A 23,593-nucleotide genomic window follows, 5' to 3' on the forward strand; every position below is an offset into this window, starting at 1 on the left:
AAAGCTACTCATTGACAATTAAGAATTCATTATCATCTACGAAGTTAACTAATAATATAATCACAAATAGATAAAATCTTATCTATACTCTGATATAACCACTATCTGTAATCATTTATTTTGCTTAACATCTAATATTTAGAATGGAGTATAAATTAATAACTGAATTAAAGCAAAAATTAAAGCATTATTGTTTTGATATAGGAACATCTTTTAAAATGTGGTTTAATATCAACTATTTCACTCTAATTTTCCTTATTATTTTCATTACTATAAAAACAAGTAATTTCTTAACAATAATATTTTTAATTTTAAGGCGTGGTAATTTACATTTAAACTTAAAAATTTTTTTTTTTAGCGTTTAGTATTTCATGCTATCAGTGTAATAGTACAGATTTACAAGATCAGTTTAAGTGTACCGAATTTATGAATGACGCTGATCTTATGCCAACTCCATGTACTGAAGTTTATAATGCTGCTTTTTGTATTAAGCTTACTGGTCGTTATGAAGGTATAAACTTATAAGCATGGTTTAACATATGCATTCTTTTTTATAAAAATGTATTTTTATTAGGAGGATTAGGAGTGAAAAGATACTGTTCATCACATGATTTAGGAAACTATTGTGATTACATTAAGCAGCCAGGCGATTCTTTTGAATACAGAACTTGTGTTTATACATGTAATTCTGATGGTTGTAATGGTTCAAATCAAAATTATTTATTAAGATATTTATTTATTTTTTCCTTTTTACCTATCATCAAATGGTTAATTATTTAACAATGTATCAAAAAATGGGAAAAAATTATAAAATATAAGTTATATTATAGATATTTTGACTATAGTTATAATTTTTTATTTGATATTATTTAAATTTTTAATTATAAATTCATTTAATTGTATAATTTTAAATAAGTAATGTAATAAGGAATTAACATTCCCATAATTGTTATAACCTTGTATTGAACACATACTTTTTATATTTTTAAAACTTTATTTTATTTATCAATATTTATAAATTTAAAAAATATTTTTATAATCAGCTTAAGACAAATCCGTCCAAATTGACTCAAATATTTTTTTTACACTTTTATAATACAACATTTAATTGAAAAAATTCTTTTTAATAAAATTAATTCTTTTTAAACTTTTTTGTTTTCATTGGATATTTTAAAAAGGCCAAAAAAGCTTTTCACAGGGTCTAATATTATATATCTTTCACTATCCAATCCTTTTATAGATAATACATCATTAACATTTAAGTAAGTTAAGCCACCAGTGTAACAAGAATCAGATTGTGTTTCTCTATGCCTAGTAGTTGTACAGCCAAGTATTTTTTCATCATTTTTTATTATATAATAACCATTGATGTCGTGCTGATCAGAATAGTAAATCTATAATAGATAATAAACATGTTAATAATTACTAAATTTATAAGATAAATACATAGTACACAATACTATACTTCTACAGTATTTTAATTAAATTTATTTTCTTTGTATACTACAGTGGAACTTCAAAGCGCCATCATCAAAGTTTAAAGACATATCTAAACCATAATCAGCGTAGAGTTATGAATCATTCATTACATCTATATTTCATGACTAATCTGATTATGGTTTGGATATATCTTTAAACTTGGATGACGTATACACGAGTAGTAGTTAATTGAAGTTCTACTGTAATAAATTAACTATTTTCTGATCAAGGTGATAAACTAATTTTCACACCTTGTTTGTATTTTAAATTATATTATCATCTTAAATACTATTTGAAAAGTTATTATAAGGCTAAAATAATACCTCAAATTATTATTATATAGAGAATTATAAAATATGAGGATATGACAGAGTTCATGGAGGGTACGGTTTTAGTAGGAAGAATGAGGCTGGAGAAAGACTCCTGGATTTCGCATTATCGTATAATATTTCTGTAGTTAATACTTATTTAAGAAAGAGGAAAGAACATTATATAACTTATAAGAGTGGGAGGAATAAATCACAGATTGATTATTTTATGTGGAAGAGAATGAGCATAAATCGAGTAAAAGATTGTAAAGTTATACCAGGCGAGAGTCTAATTACACAACATAGACTGATGGTATGGAGGTGTGGTGTACCGGAAAGAGAATATACAAAAATAGAAGGAACACTGGGGAAAAATCGAAGATCCGGTGGTAGTAAATGAAAAAGAGTTTGTAAAGACGGTAAAAAAGAGGACGGTGTAGAATGTCGAGGGAAACATAAATGATCTGTGGAATAAATTTGCTAGTTGTGTAAAGAATACTGCAAAGGAGATTATTGGTGAGAATAGGAGTAGAATGCCAGGAAACCTGGTGGTGGGATGAGGTCGTTCAAAAAATCATAGAAAGTAAGAATAAACAATTTAAAGTATGGCAGAAGAGCAAAAGGAGAGAAGATTGGATGGAGTATAAACGCTTGTGCAAAGAAGTCCACTAGACTTCTTTAAGTCAAGCAATAAGTAAGGCGAAGTTTAAGAGGTATGCTGAATTATATAATAGGCTAGGAACAAAAGAAGGCGAGAAAGAAATCTATAGACTTGCAAAAGTAAGAGAGAAAAGGTCTAAAGATTATCATTATATAAGATGTATAAAAGTGTTGATAATAAGGTACTCTCGAGTGATGATAATGTGAAAAAAGGTAGAAAGAGTAATTTGAAAAATTATTGAATGAGGAGTACCCAAAAGAGACATTAGAGGATATCTTGTGGAATGAGGGACTGGTAGATTAAATTAACGAGAAAGAGTTATAGGAGGCTGTGGCATCAATGAAAAAAAAAAAAAAAAAGAATAAAGCAGTAGGACCAGATGAAGTGCCATTAGAAGTATGGAAAATATTAGTCGGTGTTGGCATAAGGTAGTTGAAGGAACTTTTAAGTAAAATCTTATTAGAAGGAAAAATTCCAATTGAATGGAGGAATTGTATTATGGTGCCGATATTTAAACGTAAAGATGACATACAGGAATATGGAAATTATACAGGCATAAAGCTTATAAGTCATAGTATGAAAAATTGGGAAAAGGTAATAGATAAGAGATTAAGAAATGAGACATCGGTATCTAAGAACCAGTTTGGATTTATGCATGGTAAGTCAACAATAGAGCCAGTATTTTGTGTGGAAATTTAGGATAAGGGTGACCGACCCCAAGTAGTTGGGATTAAGGCGAGGAAGAAGAAGAGTTATAAAATAAGACCGAAAAAATAAGAGCCTCTAATTTATTAATTAATATCTATTTTTAATTTTTTTTTTTTCAATATTATCATTCAAAGAAAAAATTAGAAACTATCAATAAGGCAATAAACTTGAAATTTGGAAATATTATTTCCATTGTTATTCAGAGCAATTTTTCAACATATAAGGATGCTACCAAAACAAACATTATAAAAAATGTAACACAATTTATAAAAAAATTTTAGTTGGTAAAAATTATTTTTTTCAACTCTACGCTATATTATTAGCTATTAGTGTGTAATGCAAAATTTTATTCGTATCACATGAAATTTAAAAATATGTATAGTGATTAATTGTTTACAACATAATAAACAATTTTGTCTAGAGTTAGCAGGTTTTCCAAATAAGTTGTTAAAAAATAAATCCTGGTTTTAGCATTACTTATTCATTGATCAATTATTGGTTACAATTTAAATTTACCTTTAACCAAGATAAATTTATCCACCTTATAAATCTACCTTGCCTTTTTAAAGAAATGATTTACATCATGGATTATTTTGACCTCTATACCCCCTCAAGGTCATGCTCTTGATCAAGATATTTAACTTACAACCACACTACCCTAAATATTTTTTAAAAATGCTATTGAATCAAATCACAGACTTCTATTTTAGCTTTCTTTAGAACTGCATAAATATAGAGTTTTAAGACTTTGAATATTGTAATATACTTGAGCATAAATAAAATAAAGTCCACTTTTGAAAATTTCAACTTTTCCATTCTTCATTTGAAAGCTATGGACATTATTTATGTTGGCATCCCAAAGATATGGCATCCAATCTTTAAATTCACCATCTGGATGTCTTAATCGGCCGTTTCCTACACAATAAGTTATTAAAAAAATCAAGTAATAATGCATAAAATAAATCAGTTAATTATATCATTTTTTAAAATTTCATCAGATTACATTCTATAAATGAAAATTTATATGTGTAATAATAATTCTTTAATAGGGTGAAGTGTAAAAATGTATGTCTAAAAATACACATACATTTTATTTAATTTTTTCATGGTCAAACTAATGCTGTCTGGAGGTTTCTTATAAAATAGATCCTTCTCCCACATAAGTAGCTCCATTATCTAAATTTGTTATAAAATTGGAAAGAGACATAATATATTCCCCTAAACTAGAAAATATTTTCATAAAATTATTAATTTCTAAATTTTTGAAGGAGTTAATATAAATTAGAGAACTAAACCCCCTTGACCCTTTTATTAATGTTAGTAGATAGCTCCATCTTATATTGATAAAGTAATTTATTTATCTTTGNTATAAATTGGAGAACTAAACCCCCTTGACCCTTTTATTAATGTTAGTAGATAGCTCCATCTTATATTGATAAAGTAATTTATTTATCTTTGTAGTAAGTATAGAAAATATTAGGCGGTGTTAGCATAAGGTGGTTGAAGGAACTTTTAAATAAAATCTTATTAGAAGGGAAAATTCCAATTGAATGGAGGAATTGTATTATGGTGCCGATATTTAAACGTAAAGATGACATACAGGAATATGGAAATTATAGAGGCATAAAGCTTATAAGTCATAGTATGAAAAATTGGGAAAAGGTAATAGATAAGAGTTTAAGAAATGAGACATCGGTATCTAAGAACCAGTTTGAATTCATGCCTGACAAGTCATCAATGGAGCCCGTATTTTGTGTGAGGCAACTAATAGAAAAGTTTAGGGAAAAGAAGAAAAAGCTGTGTATGGTATTTATAGATTTGAAGAAAGTGTATAATAGAATTTTTAAAATGGGCATTAATGAGAAAAGAATTCCCGAAAAGGTACATTAATATAATAGAGGATATGTATGATGGCCCTTATAGGGAGGAAATTAATCAAAGGCTAGAGGTGTGGATCAACTTTTGAAGAAAAGGGTTTAAGAATAAGTAGAAGTAAGAGTATATAGAATACGAGTTTGACAATGAAGAACACGAGGTAGATGAAATAAGGAGACTAGTGACAATGACGACGTGTTAGGAGAGATGGAAAGTTTTAAGTATTTAGGATTAGTTGTGCAAAAGACCGGTAGTATTGACGAGGATGTAAGACACAGAATTAAGTGTGGGTGGTTGAAGTGGAGAGAAGCGTCTGGCGTCTTATGCGATAAAAGAATTCCAATGAAGCTGAAAGGTAAATTCTACAAAACTGTAATAAGGCCAGCTATGTTGTATGGTTCAGAATGTTGGGCGGTTGATAAGAAAGTAGAGCAGAGATAAGAATGCATAGATGGATAAGTGGAGTGACTTAAAAAGATAGAATAAGGAACAAATATATAAGAGGGAGTATAGGTGTAGCGTCAATCGTGGATAATATGAGAGAAGATAGACTTAGATGGTTTGGTTATGTTATGAGGAGAGAACAATCGGAAGCTATAAAAACAGTTATAGAAATTAATGTTGAAGGAAGAAGAAGTAGAGGAAGACCAAAAAAGAGATGGAGGGATGCTATTGAATGCGATTTGAGGACAGCTGATGTCAGCGTAGATGATGTGGGAGATCGTGTCAAGTGGAAGTTTAGGATAAGGGTGATCGACCCCAAGTAGTTGGGATTAAGGCGAGGAAGAAGAAGAAGAATTTATTTATCTTTGTAAACTTAACTTTTGCTATGAAAACGAATAATATTACGATCAACTTATGTTTTTGTAACAAAATTACCTAAATCTATTTATATATTTTTTTGTTTTATGTAAAATATTTTTAATAAAACAACTTTTAAATTATTAATAGATATTTTTTAACATACCAAATATATAAAAATGAAACAATAAATCGAATTTCAAATATTATCATTCATTGGTACAATTCAAGTTAAATAACAAAAATTTTAAAGATTTAAAATAAAAAAAAAGTGAACGAAAAAAATATAAACTATATTTTAACATAATCATTTGGTCATGATTGGACCATCATCCTCTAGACCACCCTTTGGTAAAAATTTTTATTAAATCTAATATTCTTGAAATTTACCATGATAATGTGAATGTGTTTTGGTGTTATACTTAGAAGAGTCGCTGGTGAAATGAGCTGCAGCAAAAGTTTCTATGGCTTCCTTAAAATCTTCTTCATCTGTATCTTCTTCTACAATAATTTTTTTCCTGGAAGTTCCTACTTTTTTTTGTTTGTGACGGATATATGTTCTAACAGTATTTTCTTCGCTCTCTTCTGATTCTATATCCACATCAATAATTTTCTTTTGATTGCTTGGACTAAAATATTTAAAAATTATTTAATTGATATATCTATGTTTATAAATAATTATGTAAACATATAAAATAGAATACATTAAATCTAAATGTATCATAGATATAAATTTATAAAAGAAAATTAAGGGACTAAATTGATTTATCCTACCTTAAATTTTTTTATCTAAAAATACATATAATTTTCTAAAAATCTTGAGGGGGGGAGGTTAATAAGCCATCCTGGTTTACATTTTAGATGCTTATATTTTATGAATCTGAATCATATATGAGTCAATTTTATAGTTAGATATATCACATATTACATAGTTTTAGTTTTAGTTATTAGTAAGGTGGACATAATGCCCATGCACTCAGACCTATTAGTCCATTGTGCACACCTCATACCAAATCTTGATTCGGTTTAACACCTAAGTGTTAATACATTACACCTATTATTTTTGTAAGGGTGGACCATCAAGTCACCCCTTGTGAATGACCAAAGAATCCTGTCTTTTTGTCGAAATTATATATCTCTTTGGGTCTTAGGTTTTTAATATCTTCTTTTTCAGGAAAAAGTTTACTCAAGAAGTTTGACCTCAGTATGGACAAAGCTTCACATTCACACATATGTGAAATGAGTCTTCCTTTTCTACTCCACACTTCCTACACAATGGTGATTCCGATACCCCCATTGCATAAAGATGATTAAGCAAGTGACCATGGCCTATCAGTAGACCAGTTAAAGTGCTTATTTGTTGTCTACTTATGCTATTAGGATCACCTAGCAGTAGACCGGGGTCTTGATAAACATTTTAGATTGAGTTTTTCAGGTCTAAATTTTAGACCCTCGATTTTGTCAGCTACTGCTCCCAGATGATCTTGCGATTCCTGGTCTGTATTTGTTGATGTTGCAGTCTCTTTGCTAGTAGATGGTTCTCCAAGTGTTCTGTTATTCGCATTAAGACTTTCAAGTTCGACAATTTTTCTGCGAAAAGCCACCAGTTCAAGTTCTTGTTCCGACATGTTGTCTGTAGGATCCCTGTTCATCCCAAATTCGTTAAATGAAGGTCCATCACAGCAGAGCTCGATACTGTGATAAGGCTGTATACTCTACGGTGCACCAGGTGTCATAGAGGATCTCAATGATCACTTTACCTTTCGGCTAACTATCCTGTGACAAGTTAGCAACCCTTTCACTTAGTATGGCTAGGTTAGGGGGTCTACTCGCTGTTAGCAAGCAGATATGCCTAGGCGATCCCAACTAGCCAGAGTCATGACTGGCTATGAGCAGTGGTACGTGTTGCCATCCCCACTAAATTAAGTAGAGTCTGCGGGGTTGTTAAGCCCGTGTTCCTTACAGACCCCAAAGCGAGTCACATATTACATAAGTGTAAAATATATATAACGACTGCTTGTCCTCAAATAACGCTTTTGGTTGTAAGACCGTTTATTATTAAAAAGTAACAATATTCAGATTTTTTTCCTTTACTTATACTACAAGACCTACTTTTTTGTCAAATTTTACTTTTCTTATAAGTGAAGTGCATAGACGTATCTACGGAGTGTGCCAGGTAGAGCTCTGCATGGTTCGGTTTGAACCGGTCCGGACTGAACCAGACTAGACCACGGTTCGGTCCGGTTAGGTCTTATACTTCAAATAATAAATAGTCCGGTCCTAGTTGGTCTGTAGTTAAAAATTATCGGTCATTTTTTTTTTACAGTCTCTTAAAAAGTTCATCAGTCAAGTCCTGGTCTTTAAATGAATTCAAGGACCCGGTCTCGATCCGTCTTCAAATTGAGATAATAGTCCTCTTTTAATAGCAGTATAGTATTATAAATATATTTGTATTATTGTTTATAGTAGAAACTCGCGTGTGATATAATAAAAAAAAAAATTATAATTTTTATCGTAATAGGTTTAAATGGTTTTCATTATAGTGAACGATGATAACACTCACTAAAAATTAATACAATAAATGTCACATAAATGCTGAATTCTTTCAAATAATGACCCACGTGCCAATAGAATTTCCAGGATCCTGAAATGTGATTTAAAATCATAGTGCATAATGTATTGCTTTCTTACNATCATAGTGCATGATGTATTGTTTTCTTACACTGTCAATCGTTAAGTGTATCATATTATTTCATAGTTTTTCTGCACATTTTGGAATAAACTGATTTTATGTTTTTATTGACTATAATTATGTCTAGACATAGAAAGGCTATTACTGTCCATCTAACATACAATATTATTTTAATTCAGTTAAGACTTAAAATCGTGTTTTTAAAGAATTACCCTTGTATTGATAACAATATTACATTTAATGAGTCTTTGTACATTATGTTGGATAAAATAAAGTTGGGAAATATCAACTAACATAATCATCTAGCTTTATTTCTTTATCATCAACGAAAGACGTCAGTTATTTTCAATCTGCCTGTAAGTATTTTTTCTTATAAAATAAATTTTTAATTATTTAAAAAATAGTATAATAAAAATAAGCACATATGCTTTTTAGGAGAGATAGAAAAATTTTTGTTTTGTACAGCTTTATATTGATAGGTGTTAATTTTTTGTTATAAAATTAAACGTTACTCATAAAATATTTATCGACGCAAAATAATATGCTAATAATAACTTGTTGAACCAAAAATTTCACTTAGGCTAAATAAACTAACGGTTTATACTTAACATTTTAAGTGAAAGCTTATTCAAATATATCGTAATAATTAACAATCAGTCATGATTTAATTACCCCATATGTAAGACAATATTTTTTTCGATTAAATAAATTTGATGGTATGAAAAAAATTGGGGTTGCCATTTGACATTCGAAATGGTAGCACAAAATTAATTTTTCGTTTAAATTTCTCAACAATGAATCGTTAATGTAAAAAAATAAAAAATTAATAATAATAATTTCAAAGCTATTTCGTGAGGCATAGTTAAAAAATCATTCTGTATGTATAAACTAAATATGTTAAATTCTGTACAACACGAATTTGAAATTATTAGTTTACTCAAGGATCTTTTTGAGTTATTGAATTTTGTTTATAGCCTATACAGAGTGATCCATTTATCATAAATCATTAACTTAATTACACACAAAATAAAAATAATTATAGTTAAAAAAAAACATTTTAGTGTTGTTTTTTTTAGAATCATGAATAATTCTCAACAAATTCGCGAGTTCTTGAACTCAACTTCGGTGAGCTCTATTGATGATGACTTTTCAAATAATTCTATTATTCCTTCTAACTTAGAGAACACAACTCAATCAACAATAAATTTAGAAAAAAATTCAGCATTTACTGTCTCTAAAAATACTGTTAAAAGAAAATTATTGAGTGATTCTGATGATTATACTTTGTTTCCTCACGAGGGGAAAAGTAGTGTATGGAAGAAATTTAAAAGTGTTATGAGTGTGACTTCCAATTATACTGACCCTGATAGTCCCGAGCGTGTGTTAACAGGATTTGTAGCTTGTATGCACTGCAAAGAGGTTTATGGTATAAAAACAGGAACTGCTACTCTTGCAAGACATAAATGTAATATAGTAATAAGTAATCAAAAATCTATCAATGAGTTTTCCGTGTCGACAAATAAAGTCAAAAAAGTTATACCAAAACTTTTGAAAGACGAAGCGATTGAAAAATGCGTTAAATATTGTTGCTTAGATATAAGACCTATGTCAGCTATAGAAGGTGAAGGTTTTTTACAATTTGGCCAGTTTTTATTAGATGTTGGTACAAAATTTGGTAAAACTGATATTAAAGATTTGTTACCCCACCCTACAACCATATCTTGGCATATAGATAAGACCACCAAAGAAATAAGACAAAATTTATTCAAAGACTTATTTCAAACTATAGTTAATAAATATTGTGCATCTACTTGCGACATGTGGACAGATAATTACCGTAAAAATAACTATATGTCAGTTACTTTTTACTATGTAGACGATAACTGGGAGTTAAAAAGTCGATTACTTTTTACTGGTCAATTTCTTTCAAATGAAGCAAAAACTGGCGAAAATATAAAACGTTTTTTACATAATTTTTTTTTTCAAATAATTGAGGCTGCAAATGAAACTAATTGTGATTTAATGTCTAATATAACATTTATTACTGACCAAGGAACTAATGTGATATCAGCACTTAGAAGTTTTAAGTGTCTCAATTGCTATGCACATTAGCTTTATACAGTTTTAAGAAATTTATTCGGTGATAAATTTTTGAATAATGAAGATGAAGACGGTGAAAAACCTCTGGAACCTGTTACAATATTAATGAATGAATGTAAACATTTAGTAAGGTATATGAAAAGCAGTGGAAGGAATTGTGAACTTAACAAAGGACTTGTACAAGAAGTAGAGAGTAGATGGAACACATGATTATTAATGTTGCAATCTGTACAACGTGCACTTCCAGAAATTATTGAAATTCTTGGACAAACATTTAGTCGTGTAAAAAATATTAACGGAGAGTTATTGAAAAAACTCGTTGAATTTTTAGAACCATTTAAAGCAGCATCTGATAAACTTGAATCTGATATACGCCCTACTATTCACAAAGTTATTTTGTATCAGGCGTTATTAAAAAACATTTAACTAAATTTACAGAACTGCAAGAATGCAATCATATTAATGGCGATGTCAACATTTTGATTATACTAAAATTATTAGGTAAGAAAGGATTAGTACTCATGAACTCCATATTCCAGTTGGACATTGACACATGAAATAGATGTATTTATATTGCCGAAATTCAAATCGTTAAAAATGTTTTCTGAAATTGACAAATTGAGAATTTTAGATGAAATTGATATGAAGTTATATAAAATTCAATCAGAGGAAACTAATGAAATTTATAGTGATTCACGACAAGAAAATCTGAATCGGTCAAATAATAAAAAAAATACCATTTTTTCGGAATTGAAAGATCTTTTAAGTGTAGAAATTTCAGAAAGTCGCTTTAAATATAAAAAGGAGTTGGAAGAATACAAAAATAAATACTTTGACGTCCACGAAGACAATTTATTACAATTTTGGAAAAATAAAAAATTTGAATTACCATGTCTGTCAAAATTAGCACGACAAATATTGGCTATTCCGGCTAGTAGTGCAAGTAGTGAAAGGTCATTCAGTACTGTTGGAAGGGTAATAGAAGAAGGAAGGAGTTGTTTAAACGGTTCTATAGTTGATGGCATATTATTTTTGAACAATTATTACAAAACTTAACTTTAATAGTATAATATACATTTTTCTGATTTGTTTAATTTTATAACAGGAAAATTTTTTATTTTATGTAATTAAAATATTTTAATATGTTTTGTTTTCTCTATTTAAATAGTTAATAATAATTTAATTTAATTTTTTATATTGAGTAATAAAGAATTTTATGACTTCATGATTTTACAAATAAGTTTATATCTGAGTAAACTTTTAGTTATATTTGTAAATAATCATTTTGTTTTAAATTTAGGACCAAATATAAAAAAAAGTATTCCATAAATGTATAATGTCTAAAGATTTAAATATGTAAAGTTTTAGTTCATTTCAATTAGGCCTTGTTTAGCTAGGTACAATTTTCATTTTTTGCAACAGTCCGATCAAGTCCCAAAGTTTATTTGAATTAATGTTCATGTTTTGTTCAGTATGGTCAACATTTTGTTGTATCTGGTTTAATTTTGTCTGGACAGAGTTTTTTTATTTAATAGTCCGGTTCGGTTCAGTCTAGATTTTTTTTTTATTTTATAGTCCAGTTCGGTTCGGTCTGGAAATTTTTTTTTATTTATTGTCCGGTTCGGTTCGGTCCATTTAAAATTTCTATCCGGTCTGGTCCAATTTAAATTTCATATAATAGTTCAGTCCGTTCTTTTTTTTAGTTTTTTAGTACGGTTCGGTCCGGTCCTTGAAAATTCGGACCATGTATAGCTCTAGTGCCAGGGCACACTCTAATATAAAAAACAATATTTATTTATGATATGCATACGCATAAATTGGATTTCAGTTTTTTGTAAATTAAATTGCAAATGTTCAAAATAGTCTGCAATAATAATCACATCATAGGCGTTTGCCAATGACATGATTATTTTTATACGAGATTGCTGATCGTTCTTGTTTATATTTGTCGGTTTTACAATGGTGGTAACTATTTTTAGCTTTATCTCATTTATTGTCTTATATCGAAAACTAATACCATGCTGATATCGACGATTGATAACTAATACTTGATAGTTCGATTTTTTTATCTAACATGATGTCACGAATCAAGCAATTCATACGTCATGCACACCAGGTAACATTATAATATTATTGTTAACTTTGTGTAAACCAATCTCCGACGACAAAAGTTTATATACTATTTTATTCTACTGTCTCGGTTAAGCGCATATGCACATACGTTAACGGTTAGTCAATGTCAATTTATTTTAAAAATTTTTTGAAATAATTGAAACAACTAAACAAAGTGATGTTAAAATTAAAGGAATTGGTTTATTACATCAAGTAAAATCTTTTAATTTCATATTCGGGTTAACAATGATGCACCCCATACTACAATTAATAGTTAAGGTAAGCAAATTGCTGCAAAGTTCCGATATTAATCTCATTAATGCTATGACCAGCATTAAGTCTCTTCAAGCAGCATTTATAAATCTAAGAAGTGATACAGAATTTCAACAAATAATTAATGAAGCAACAGATTTATGCATAGAACAAGAAATAGATATTCCATCAGTTAAAAAATGGAAGGTATCAGGTCACATCAACGAATCTGCCAAAATACAACATTGTTATGAAACTAAAGAAGAACTATAAAGTTTGTGTTTTTATCAAATTTTAAATAACATGGTATCGTCGTTAGATTGAAGATTTCAGCAGGAAACAATCAAAATTACAAATGCTGTTTGAAATCTCTTAAATCTAAAATTAAATTAAGAAGAAGCAGCTATTTTAGAAGAAACATTTAAAATTTCTCAAGATGATTTAATGGTAGAAATTAAATTGTTAAAAGCACATCAGACAGTAATTACTGGAAATTCAGCAACGACATTAAATAAATGGATCTAGTGGATGCAAGAAAATTAATAATATAAAATATATTCAGCTTTCAATGCAGCAATTCAAAGTTTTTCTGTCATACCCGTAACAAGTTGCTCTTGCGAAAGAGCGATTTCTAACTTGACTTATGTAAAAATGAAGTTAAGGTCTACTATGACACAAATTAGATTGGAATCACTCATGTTGTTATACGTCAAACAAGAGTTAACGGGCAATGTTTAAACCTCTGAAATTATAGAAGAATTTAAAAGTATTGTACCGTTTCAAAGATTATTACTATAAGACATTTAATAATTATATATTTAATAAAAATTAATACAAAAAATACATGTCCATTTTTTTTATAGTCTCTACAGAGTGTCCCGTCGTGTTTTCTTCAGTTGAATAACTCTTGAAATAATAGAGATATTTGCATGCGGGTTTTTTCACAATATTCACTACAAATTAGACTAAATTTATTTCAATTAAAAAATTAACTTTTTATTTTTTGTGATATTTATATTATTAACATGGCCATATCTCAGCTCTTTTTTTAAAATAAATTTGGATGTGTTAATAACAACTTTGGGATAAGTACTTGTTGAGTTACAAGATTTAAAACATGGAGTGGTATGAAGCGCCATTGGGAGTTTATTTATAATGAATTTATAAATACACACTATTACAAGTTATACCCACCCGCCTCACATATAACCTCGTAAAATTCACAAAAACCCATAAAACCTCCAATAATCCCATATATATTACAAAAAAAAATATTTTCGGACACACTCAAATGTAAAACTCTGAATTCGTCTATGGTGAAGTGTCTTATAATTTTAATGATATGTCATTCAGTCTGTCAGTAACAAAAATAAAAAGTTAAAAATTATCCCATTTTGAGATAGCTTAATATTAAAAGATAATTTTTTTTAGTATTCTTAACTACTAGAGCTAAACTATGTTTCAAATTTCAAAAGGCGATCTAAAAGAAAACAAAGATACAGATGTTAGAAAAACCGGGCTAGTTATTACGTGTAAAGATACACTAGTGTTGCTAGAACTTGCCCAATCGTGTTGCTGTGCGCTCAGATCTAGAGGAATGTGCATAAATGTATGTAAACATACATATATATATACGGAACACTTTCAAAAGTTAAGTTGAAAAAGTTCTACTTTCTACATACATTTTTTAAATTTGAACCCCCCTCGTATATAGGAAAATGGTCCGATTTAAAAAACAGTATGTCGAATGAAAGATGTATATAAATACTACTTCTCATGAAAAATTGTATTGATACATACATTTTTCAAAAAGTTTTAGCATAACAAAGTTAAAAATGTAAAATACAAAATCAAAAATGTTCACACAAAAATAGAATTCGGTAGCAATTTTCACCGTGAAGACAAAATAAAGTCCCAAATTTTTTTTTTCAATAATAAAGTATACTAGATTAGCTTTAATTTAAGATATATATAAAAGTGTCAGACTTTCCGGAACATTTTCAAAAGTCAAGTTGAAAAAATTAATTTTTTGTGAAAAAATCCCCCCCGTGGGCAGGTAAAGGGTCAGATTTATAAAAAAAATATACCAAATAAAAGGTAATGATATCATGCATCTTTATAGAAAAATAATTATTTTGATTTTGTTATTTTTAAAAAAGTTATGGTAATTTTAAGTAAAAAAAATTGAAAAAATTTCGAAAATTAGCGATTTTTAAATATGTAATTTTTTTGGAGGTTTCCCCCATTTACGGGGAACGAGGGATTTTTTTTCAATTTTTGAGGGTAATGTATTCGACTAGATACGATTTGTGATCTTTTGACGATCATAGAAAGAAATCGGTTCGGTGAGAGCTGAGAAAAAGTGGTAACAGACATAAAAAAATAAAATAAAAATAAACACATCTTATTAAAACCAATACCTTCTCAGCTTCGCATCGAAGCTAAAACTTGAAAAAAATTCGAAAATTAGCGATTTCTAAATTTATAATTTTTTTGGAGATTTCCCCCATTTATGGAGAATGACGGATATTTTTTCAATTTTTGAGGGTAATGTCTTCAACTAGATACGATTTGTGATCTTATGACGTATCGTTGAAAGAAATCGGTTCGACGAGAGCTGAGAAAAAGTGATATCAGACACAAAAAAAAAACACATCATAGTAAAACTAATACCTTCTCAGCTTCGCATCGAAGTTAAAATAAAGTACTTTTTAAAAGGTGCCTCTAAAAAGTATTTAACCACTTATAAATCGATATATAAATACTTTTCAACAAAGCAAAAATATTATTTTCAAGATTATTATTAATTTAGAAAAAATTAAGAGGCCAATGATAAAGTAATCACCCTAATTGATTGAAGATGTATTTTATGGGGGTTGTAAAAATTTGTTAATATTTATAGTCTCTCAAGACTTAGAATAGGTTTTTAATAAACCCAGTACGGTGCTAATTATATCTAACTTCCCCCTCTTAAAATTTATTTTGTATAATTATAGTTTTTCTAAGAAATTGGAGGAGCTGAGCTCCTTAAAAAAACGCTAAGTTTGTACACATTCCCCTGACGTCCTTAATAGTAATTTAAACCCGCACATTAAACATCTATCAATAATAAATAATAACAGTCGAAACACTAACAAAATAAAAACACCAAAAAATATTCTTCAAAGAGTATAAATAATTAAACTCAAACAAAATAATGGCCAAACTCGGATGAATCGCAATAAAATACAAATATTAGTCTATTATTATTACTTTTACTTTATCATGAAAACGTTATAAATAAAACTAAAATAAATAAAAAACAAACAATCATATACATAGAGAATTATATTATTTATGTAAAGTATGAGAGTGCATCAATCACCCTACTTCATAAGTATGCCACTAGCTTAACTGATAAAATAATTATAATTTATAGCTATAAATGATATATGTATACGAGTAGTATTCTGCTTACGTTATCAAGAAATATATTTTTATGTATACCTAAAATGCTATTTTATCTCCGAACAGCCAAAATTAAGTTCGCTTTACCATAATTATGGTAATATTAAAAAAAATACCATAAGGTATTTCTTTTATAAAAATATTGCTGAAGAAATATTGATCGAGGAATGTCAGGCACGTTTTCTAAAAGGCAACTCATCATTTCAAAAATATTTATAATTCAATGTAATTACTCGTTTAAACTTGATAATAATTTATGGAAAAAGTGAAATTTTCCCTTAAATCACTCTTAAGAAATAAAACCCTGGCTACGTACTCAAGTAAACCATTTTTCCTTAATTAAGAAAGTTGAATTTTAAAATACGTCTCCAATAGTTAGAATATAATTGTTGTACATAATAAACCTTTATAATAATTATAATACTTCGCTACAATAACTTTATAGTGATAATGTTACCTATTTAAATGATTTTTTAATCCATTTGTTTCATCTACTTCAGCACTTCGCTTTGCCTTGACGTTTAGTTCATAGAAATCATTTACAGAATGATCAGTTATATTTTTGGTGGGTGGAAAGTTATCAAATAAATCTTTGCCCATGAATTTATCATCTTCGTAATCTTCATCCAATTCATCATTATAATTCATTCCATCACTTTTATCTTTCATTTCCTTATAAATGCTATGCTCATTTTTTGCTAATTGACTTTTGACAGTGTTAGTAAATATATTTAAATCTTTTATAACCTCTTCAACTGTATCTAGCAATCGATCAATTTGATTTTTTGTATCGGCATGCCATTTAAAAGATAATGTTACAGTTAATAAACAACTAAATAGACACAAAATAATAGACAGTGTAAAAATAGTTGAGGATATTGAAAACCTCTTTGGTTGTGTAGGTATTTTGAAATTAGGATAAAATCCACCGCTACCTATGTACATATTTTGACAGTCTAATGGTAAAGGAATTTGATGAATTTTAGAAGATTCAATAGAACACATTTTTAATTTAACATAACACACACACTTATGTTTCACTACAAACTACTACAGTAATTCTAAGTTAACTAAATATTCTGTTATGTCATTAGAATTTAAATTTGTAATACATACTTTATCTAGGCTTTATGTATATTTTGTGAACTCTGATCTTTAATCTTACAGATATGAATAATCGTTTGTGAATGTAATATAACATATTTTCCAAAACAATTAAATTGTTTTCATTTCTCTTAACCTTCATTCATATTCATTTAATGAAAAAATAATCCAGTTATTTTCTTTATAAAACTTAACGAGTTGATACAATTAAGTTCAGATTTTCATAAAAAATTCCGCAATTACTAAAGAGCACTCATTCAAAAGAGAATCAAGTTTAAAATAATATTATTTTTTAAGCGTTTACTATGCAGTTTTTACAAAACTTAAGCGCCCTATTATCTAGTTACCTTCAATTCACAATTTAAGTTAGAATTATTATGGAATTGTGATTAAAATGATTATTAAGTTTTAATAATTATATTGAAAAACAATAATAATAATCACTAAAAAAAACCTCAATAGTTTTTTTGTAATTAAAAACTTTACAGGTTCTTAAATAAACTCGTGAAATAGAAAAACATTACATTTTGTTATTTCAAAAATTGTACGTATTTAATTAGTTATTTAAAATAAAAAAATTATATTAATCAACTAATTAATTAGTTGGTATTAAGGCAAGGAATGATTTAAAAACAAGATATTATGTTTTTATCATTAACTTTCAAAATCTATAATCTAGACATCTTAAATATGATTACATAAGTGCAGAAAAGTATTCAAGGCACATTAAGGGTGTAGACCAAAGGCGCAAATTTTATAATTTTCTTTTTTAAGAACTAAATAAGTATTATTATAAAGTATGCATAAATTAATAATAATAATTTATCATTATTTCGAAATGACAACTTTTTTTTAAAAGAAGCAGAATGTAATAAAGTAAATCTCATAATTAATTTTTTGTGAAAATAAAATGTTAAAGATTTTACCACTAAGTTATTATGTCAATAAGCTTTTTTTTGTGATAAAATACTTAATTTTTTTTCTAATTATAATTATATATTGTATGTTTGACGATTAAATGTAATTTTAATATACATTAAAAAATGTTTCTTTGAACGTTTTTTGCAATTTAACATGATTAAAAAAAGTAAATTAGGTAAAGATAATACATTATTCAAAAGAAAACCAATAGAAATAAATTTGCCCATAATACAAAAATTGTTTTTTGTCTCCTAATAAATGTAAAAATTTAGATACTAAGTATTGTCACAAAAGTACCAACATAAATTATAAAGCAGCATTTATGTAGGCAATCAAATTTAGTAGTTCAGCCATAATTAAATTTGATTTTGAAAATGAAATCAAAAAATATTTAGATTAATAAACAGCATTAGGTACATAAAAACAAGAGAATCACGACTATAATTATAAACATGATACAACAAAGTTTTCTAATAGAATTATTTTTTATTATGTAGTACGACTTAAAATATTCACAATAAACAATAAAATTAATATTTTAACTAAGTCTGTTTTTTTAATATAATTATTAACATGTTCAATAAACTAAATAATATAAGTATTTTTCCAGACAAGAATAATGGCTTAATGAAAAAATAATCATTGCTTAGTCACAAAAAATGTATTTAAATGTATGTATATAAATTTATGTAATATTTAATATCATATTTTAAGAATTAAATGCGAGATCCAGTTAAATGATAGTGAAAAAGTATGGTTAAAAGGAAAATTAGCCAAGTCTCATTCAAATTTCTCGCTGTCATAAAACTTAATATATTAGTTGGAAGTCGCGTAACCAAAATGCTTATTAGTATGAAAATTAGTTAGCTTTTCAACATATTTATATATTATATAATATAAATATATAAATATTTAATACATTCAAACATATTTTTACAAACTAACAAATTCAGTCGTAATAAACCATTAATTGGTTAAGGTCTAAAATTAAGTAGTGTTAAGCCACTTAGTGTTTTATATGACCAAATAGTCTGCTTCAGAATTAAAACACAATTTTATTACAATATAAACAAAATTGTCGTATTATATTTTGTTATTTATACAAATAGGCAAAGAAAACTCATCTTAGCCTTTTTAAACAATTTTTGAGCCAATATCCAACATATGTTTAGTTACGCAATTATAAAAAACAAAACAATCTTAGCTTAATGATTACTTAAATTACTTATTACTCTTTTCTAATATCATGAAATTCATAAATATATATATATATATATTTTAAATTAATTATTAAATAATATTGTTTACAAAAATGTATAATACAAAAAAAAAATGTTAGTCAGTCGATTGTTGACTTAAGGCTGTATATTATCATTTCGTCTATCAAGTGCGTCTAAAAGTTTTGTTGTAAATTCAAAATTTTCGCTCCTGTGATATTCAGTTAAGATAAATCTAGAAAAAAAAATATATTTAAAGAACAATAGTACTTAACAGTAAAATATATACATATGTACTTTTTTTGTATGGATTTACTGACTTAAACAACAGTAATGCGATTCAAAATTAAAATAACTTCTAACAATTCTTAACTAAGAGGATACCAAATATAAGATAAAACTATGATACATTGTACAGTTCAGGTAAATTGAAAATTAATAAATGTATTTTTTATAAAGAACTAAATTTTTTTATATTTAAATATTTGAAAAATCATTTTTAACGTTAAAATAAAATGAAAGAGGTTTTCTCAAAAATAAACTTATAAATAAAAAAATTATTTGTAAAATTAAAACTCACAACTAGGATCTTCAGCAGCTTCAAAACGTCTGTGTAGTTGATCATTGGAAAATTTCACGAATGCTTCATACTGTTCTGAAAGTTTCATATTTAAAATTTTATCATATTCTTCTCGTAATTGACTTTCACGTTCATTCAACATGCGTTCACATATAATACCAACCTAAATCATTTTTAAGAAATTATTAAAATACAATAATTGAATATGAAGACTAGAGTAATAATTAACTGAAATATTTATTTAAATTGAAAAAATTTTCCTCGTTCCCCGTAAATGGGAGAAACCTCCAAAAAAATTACAAATTTAAAAATCGCTAATTTTCGAAATTTTTTCAAATTATTTTACTTAAAACTGCCATAACTTTTTCAAAAATGAACAAATCAATATCATTTTTTTTAAATAGATGCTTGATGTTTTTACCTATCATTTGGTATATTTTTTTTTTTATAAATCTGACCGTTTACCTGCCCACAGGAGGAGATTCAAAATGACAACTTTTTCAACTTAACTTTTGAAAGTATTAATCAGGATATAAATAAGGAAATAGCAAATCATGTAGCTTTTGGAATAATCCACCAAATTTTTAAAATTAAACACTATCTAAAGATTTGCATTGAAGCGTTTTTTATGATAGTGATTTATAATCACATAAAGATATCATAATACTTGATCCAATTATGCCAAGTCACTACTGTGGCGCGACACCCCTGTGCTAGATTTTTTTTTAATACTAGTCAAAAACTATTATACTATAATTTTAACGAAAGTTATAAAAATATAATAACTTTTTTTTACATAAATTCAAATAAATATTATTTATTACGATATAATTAGTCTGACAAATATTCAAGTAACATAAAATATTTACTAAACTAAAGACTTTGTTGTATCTTCATTAGTTCCTTTGTTTTACATAAAATTTAATTGACATCTAAATTTAAAACAATTTGTTTCTACTAAATACCTGACGAAATGAGAACAATGGTTTATCTTTAGCTGATGATGGAAATGTATTTTCTGAAGAGCTATCAGATGAAGAACTATCATCAAAGTTTCGATGTTCAGATAATTCCATATTCAACTGTCTTTTACGACGCATCCTTTGAACTTCTTCAGTCAAACTAGCTGATAACATTTCTAAAAATATTAATAATAAAGGTCATCAATAATTATTATAAATTTTACAAAAATTACTTAAAATAATTACTTTAATAATAAGAACTAATAATTAACTCTCAAATTGTCATTAGTCATAACTAAATACAATAAAACATCATTAAAACACTCTTGTAAGGAAATTCGTACAAATTCTATAAGAAATGCTACAAAATTAGAAACCCATCTGATAATCTTAATGATTTAATCGAAGGATCTTCTTTGATACATCAGGAATATTATGTTATTCAAGATAAGATAATTGCTATAATGGCTTTTTTGTATTATAAGCATGACTTAAATTACTAAAAGTCTAAAGGAACTAAAGAAGACGACTTATCAAGATAGACCTTATTTAGTGTAATTTTTCTATGCTAAAAAATTTTAAATATCATAAATTAGGAATATAAAATCAATGTATTACTTGGGATTGCATATTAAGTATGCGCTTCTTACTTGAGTTTTATAGTATTTAGAAATATTTTATTTTGCAGTATTTCAATAACTATTGAAATGTTTTCCAAAATTGTTTAATATTACTTTATATTCAGTTCACTAATATAAGGCTCTACAAACCTCAAGACTAATCTAACAAAAAATGTTTGCAATTCAATTTTTACCAGTGATGATTAATCTAGATAAGATTTTACTTTCATTTAATTTCATACAATTTTAAATGGCTAAAAAATTTACCAATAAAATAACAAAAATAATAAAGACCTACTTAAATATTCTTCAACCATCTTCCAAATAATTATTTAACATATAAGAAATAGACAATAAAAACTAAACAATATCATCTCACTTTGATGAGAAGAGTAGGGTTAACTACTCAAATGAAAAACTTAATAACTGAAAATTATTTAATAATAAAATGAATAATCAATGAATTTTATTTAATTATCTTATTGAAAACATTTAAAAAAAAATTTATATTAAATAAATAAAATGTTTTAAAAATTAATAGGATTTTTAGTTTTTAGAGATTATGTTAAACTACTGCTAAAAAAAAGACAATAGTTATAGACAGAATTTAAAAAGGTAAAACTGATCCGTCTTTTTTACAATTAAAATTAGGGTTTAGCTCAAAAAGAACAAAAATGACTAGTTACTTTTGTGTCACTTAAAAAAAAATTGTCCTTAATTAGTATAAGAGAAATCAATTAAGAAAAATAGTTATGATTACCTGCTGTAATTTTAGGTACAATATCACCACTAAAATGTGGGGAAACGTATTCTGATCTGGAACTATTTGGAGGAGAACTCGATGGCGATATGTTCATAGGCGTGCACCTTTGTCTTTTAGTTGGCCTGCACATCGGGGGTTCAAAATCGAGTGATCTTTTTAGTGTAGCACAAGCCATATTCACGTTAACTTCAACAAACTTTATAATTTAATTCACCCAAAGTATCTAACGCGAACTTTTTTAAAAGAATAGAGAAATTAACTAGAACAATTAAAATAGTTTTGTAATAACAAAATGGCTTCTCAGAAGAACGCAAAGCGCAGAGCGAACAGAAACGGCAACGGACATACGTCGCAGAACAGCAGCACCCCGAGAGTGAAAACAAAAATGACTGACAATCTACATAAAATTCAGTTTTATGGAACGCTATGTCGATGCAGTGCAGCCAATTATAAAATCATTGAATGGTTCTCATGTTAACCAACTTTAACACGCAATTAATAATATTATTCAACCGGTGGCTTAGCGACTGTATAATTTACCATTCTAATAGAATTCAAAAGAATAATACATAGTTCACAGAGTTAAATATCACTTAAATTGATAAACCAATATTTTTCTATGAAAATTTCGAAATTATTAATATGAAAAAAAAATGAAGTAATAGATGGCATCCTTTAGATCACAATTTTATATATTAATAAATGAGGAACTATGCCTTTTCTAACTATTATAATAACTTTTTATTTACAACATATAGTTCATTGATTTTTACAAATAATTATTTCACTAATTTAACATAATTTTAGTATTTATTAGGGTAGTTATGTTTATAAATGTGTATTATGAATGTTAAAACATCACCTTATGCTTTAAATATAACTAATATTACAATTTAAACATTAAGTTAAAACGAAATTGATTGTCATATTTTCAAATAATTATCAAGAATAAGTATATAATGCCAATATTTTAAATTAAAATTAAGATATT

General features: G+C 27.2%; 3 protein-coding genes across 3 annotated transcripts; 1 reads left to right on the top strand and 2 right to left on the bottom strand.

Moving 5' to 3' along the window:
* The first annotated feature begins 114 nt into the window (after window positions 1-114).
* On the top strand, window positions 115-1,371 carry LOC126904350 (U-scoloptoxin(05)-Cw1a). The gene is made up of 3 exons (XM_050683337.1): window positions 115-282; window positions 359-511; window positions 575-1,371. The coding sequence occupies exons 1-3, from the start codon at window positions 144-146 to the stop codon at window positions 778-780; spliced, it is 498 nt and encodes a 165-aa protein (XP_050539294.1). The 5' UTR covers window positions 115-143; the 3' UTR covers window positions 781-1,371.
* Window positions 1,143-17,514, bottom strand: LOC126904339 (protein eiger). The gene is made up of 4 exons (XM_050683320.1): window positions 16,893-17,514; window positions 6,223-6,461; window positions 3,923-4,071; window positions 1,143-1,394 (listed from the first exon to the last, which is right to left on the bottom strand). Exons 1-4 carry the CDS (start codon window positions 17,438-17,440, stop codon window positions 1,143-1,145), a joined length of 1,188 nt encoding a protein of 395 aa, XP_050539277.1. The 5' UTR covers window positions 17,441-17,514.
* Window positions 17,515-18,926: 1,412 nt separating this feature from the next.
* LOC126904348 (akirin-like) lies at window positions 18,927-22,997 on the bottom strand. The gene is made up of 4 exons (XM_050683335.1): window positions 22,600-22,997; window positions 21,223-21,395; window positions 20,258-20,420; window positions 18,927-19,912 (listed from the first exon to the last, which is right to left on the bottom strand). The coding sequence occupies exons 1-4, from the start codon at window positions 22,775-22,777 to the stop codon at window positions 19,902-19,904; spliced, it is 525 nt and encodes a 174-aa protein (XP_050539292.1). The 5' UTR covers window positions 22,778-22,997; the 3' UTR covers window positions 18,927-19,901.
* Window positions 22,998-23,593: the final 596 nt, after the last annotated feature.

Source organism: Daktulosphaira vitifoliae, unplaced genomic scaffold (assembly GCF_025091365.1).
Source record: "Daktulosphaira vitifoliae isolate Bord-2020 unplaced genomic scaffold, ASM2509136v1 Scaffold_4, whole genome shotgun sequence".
Classification (NCBI taxonomy): domain Eukaryota; kingdom Metazoa; phylum Arthropoda; class Insecta; order Hemiptera; family Phylloxeridae; genus Daktulosphaira; species Daktulosphaira vitifoliae.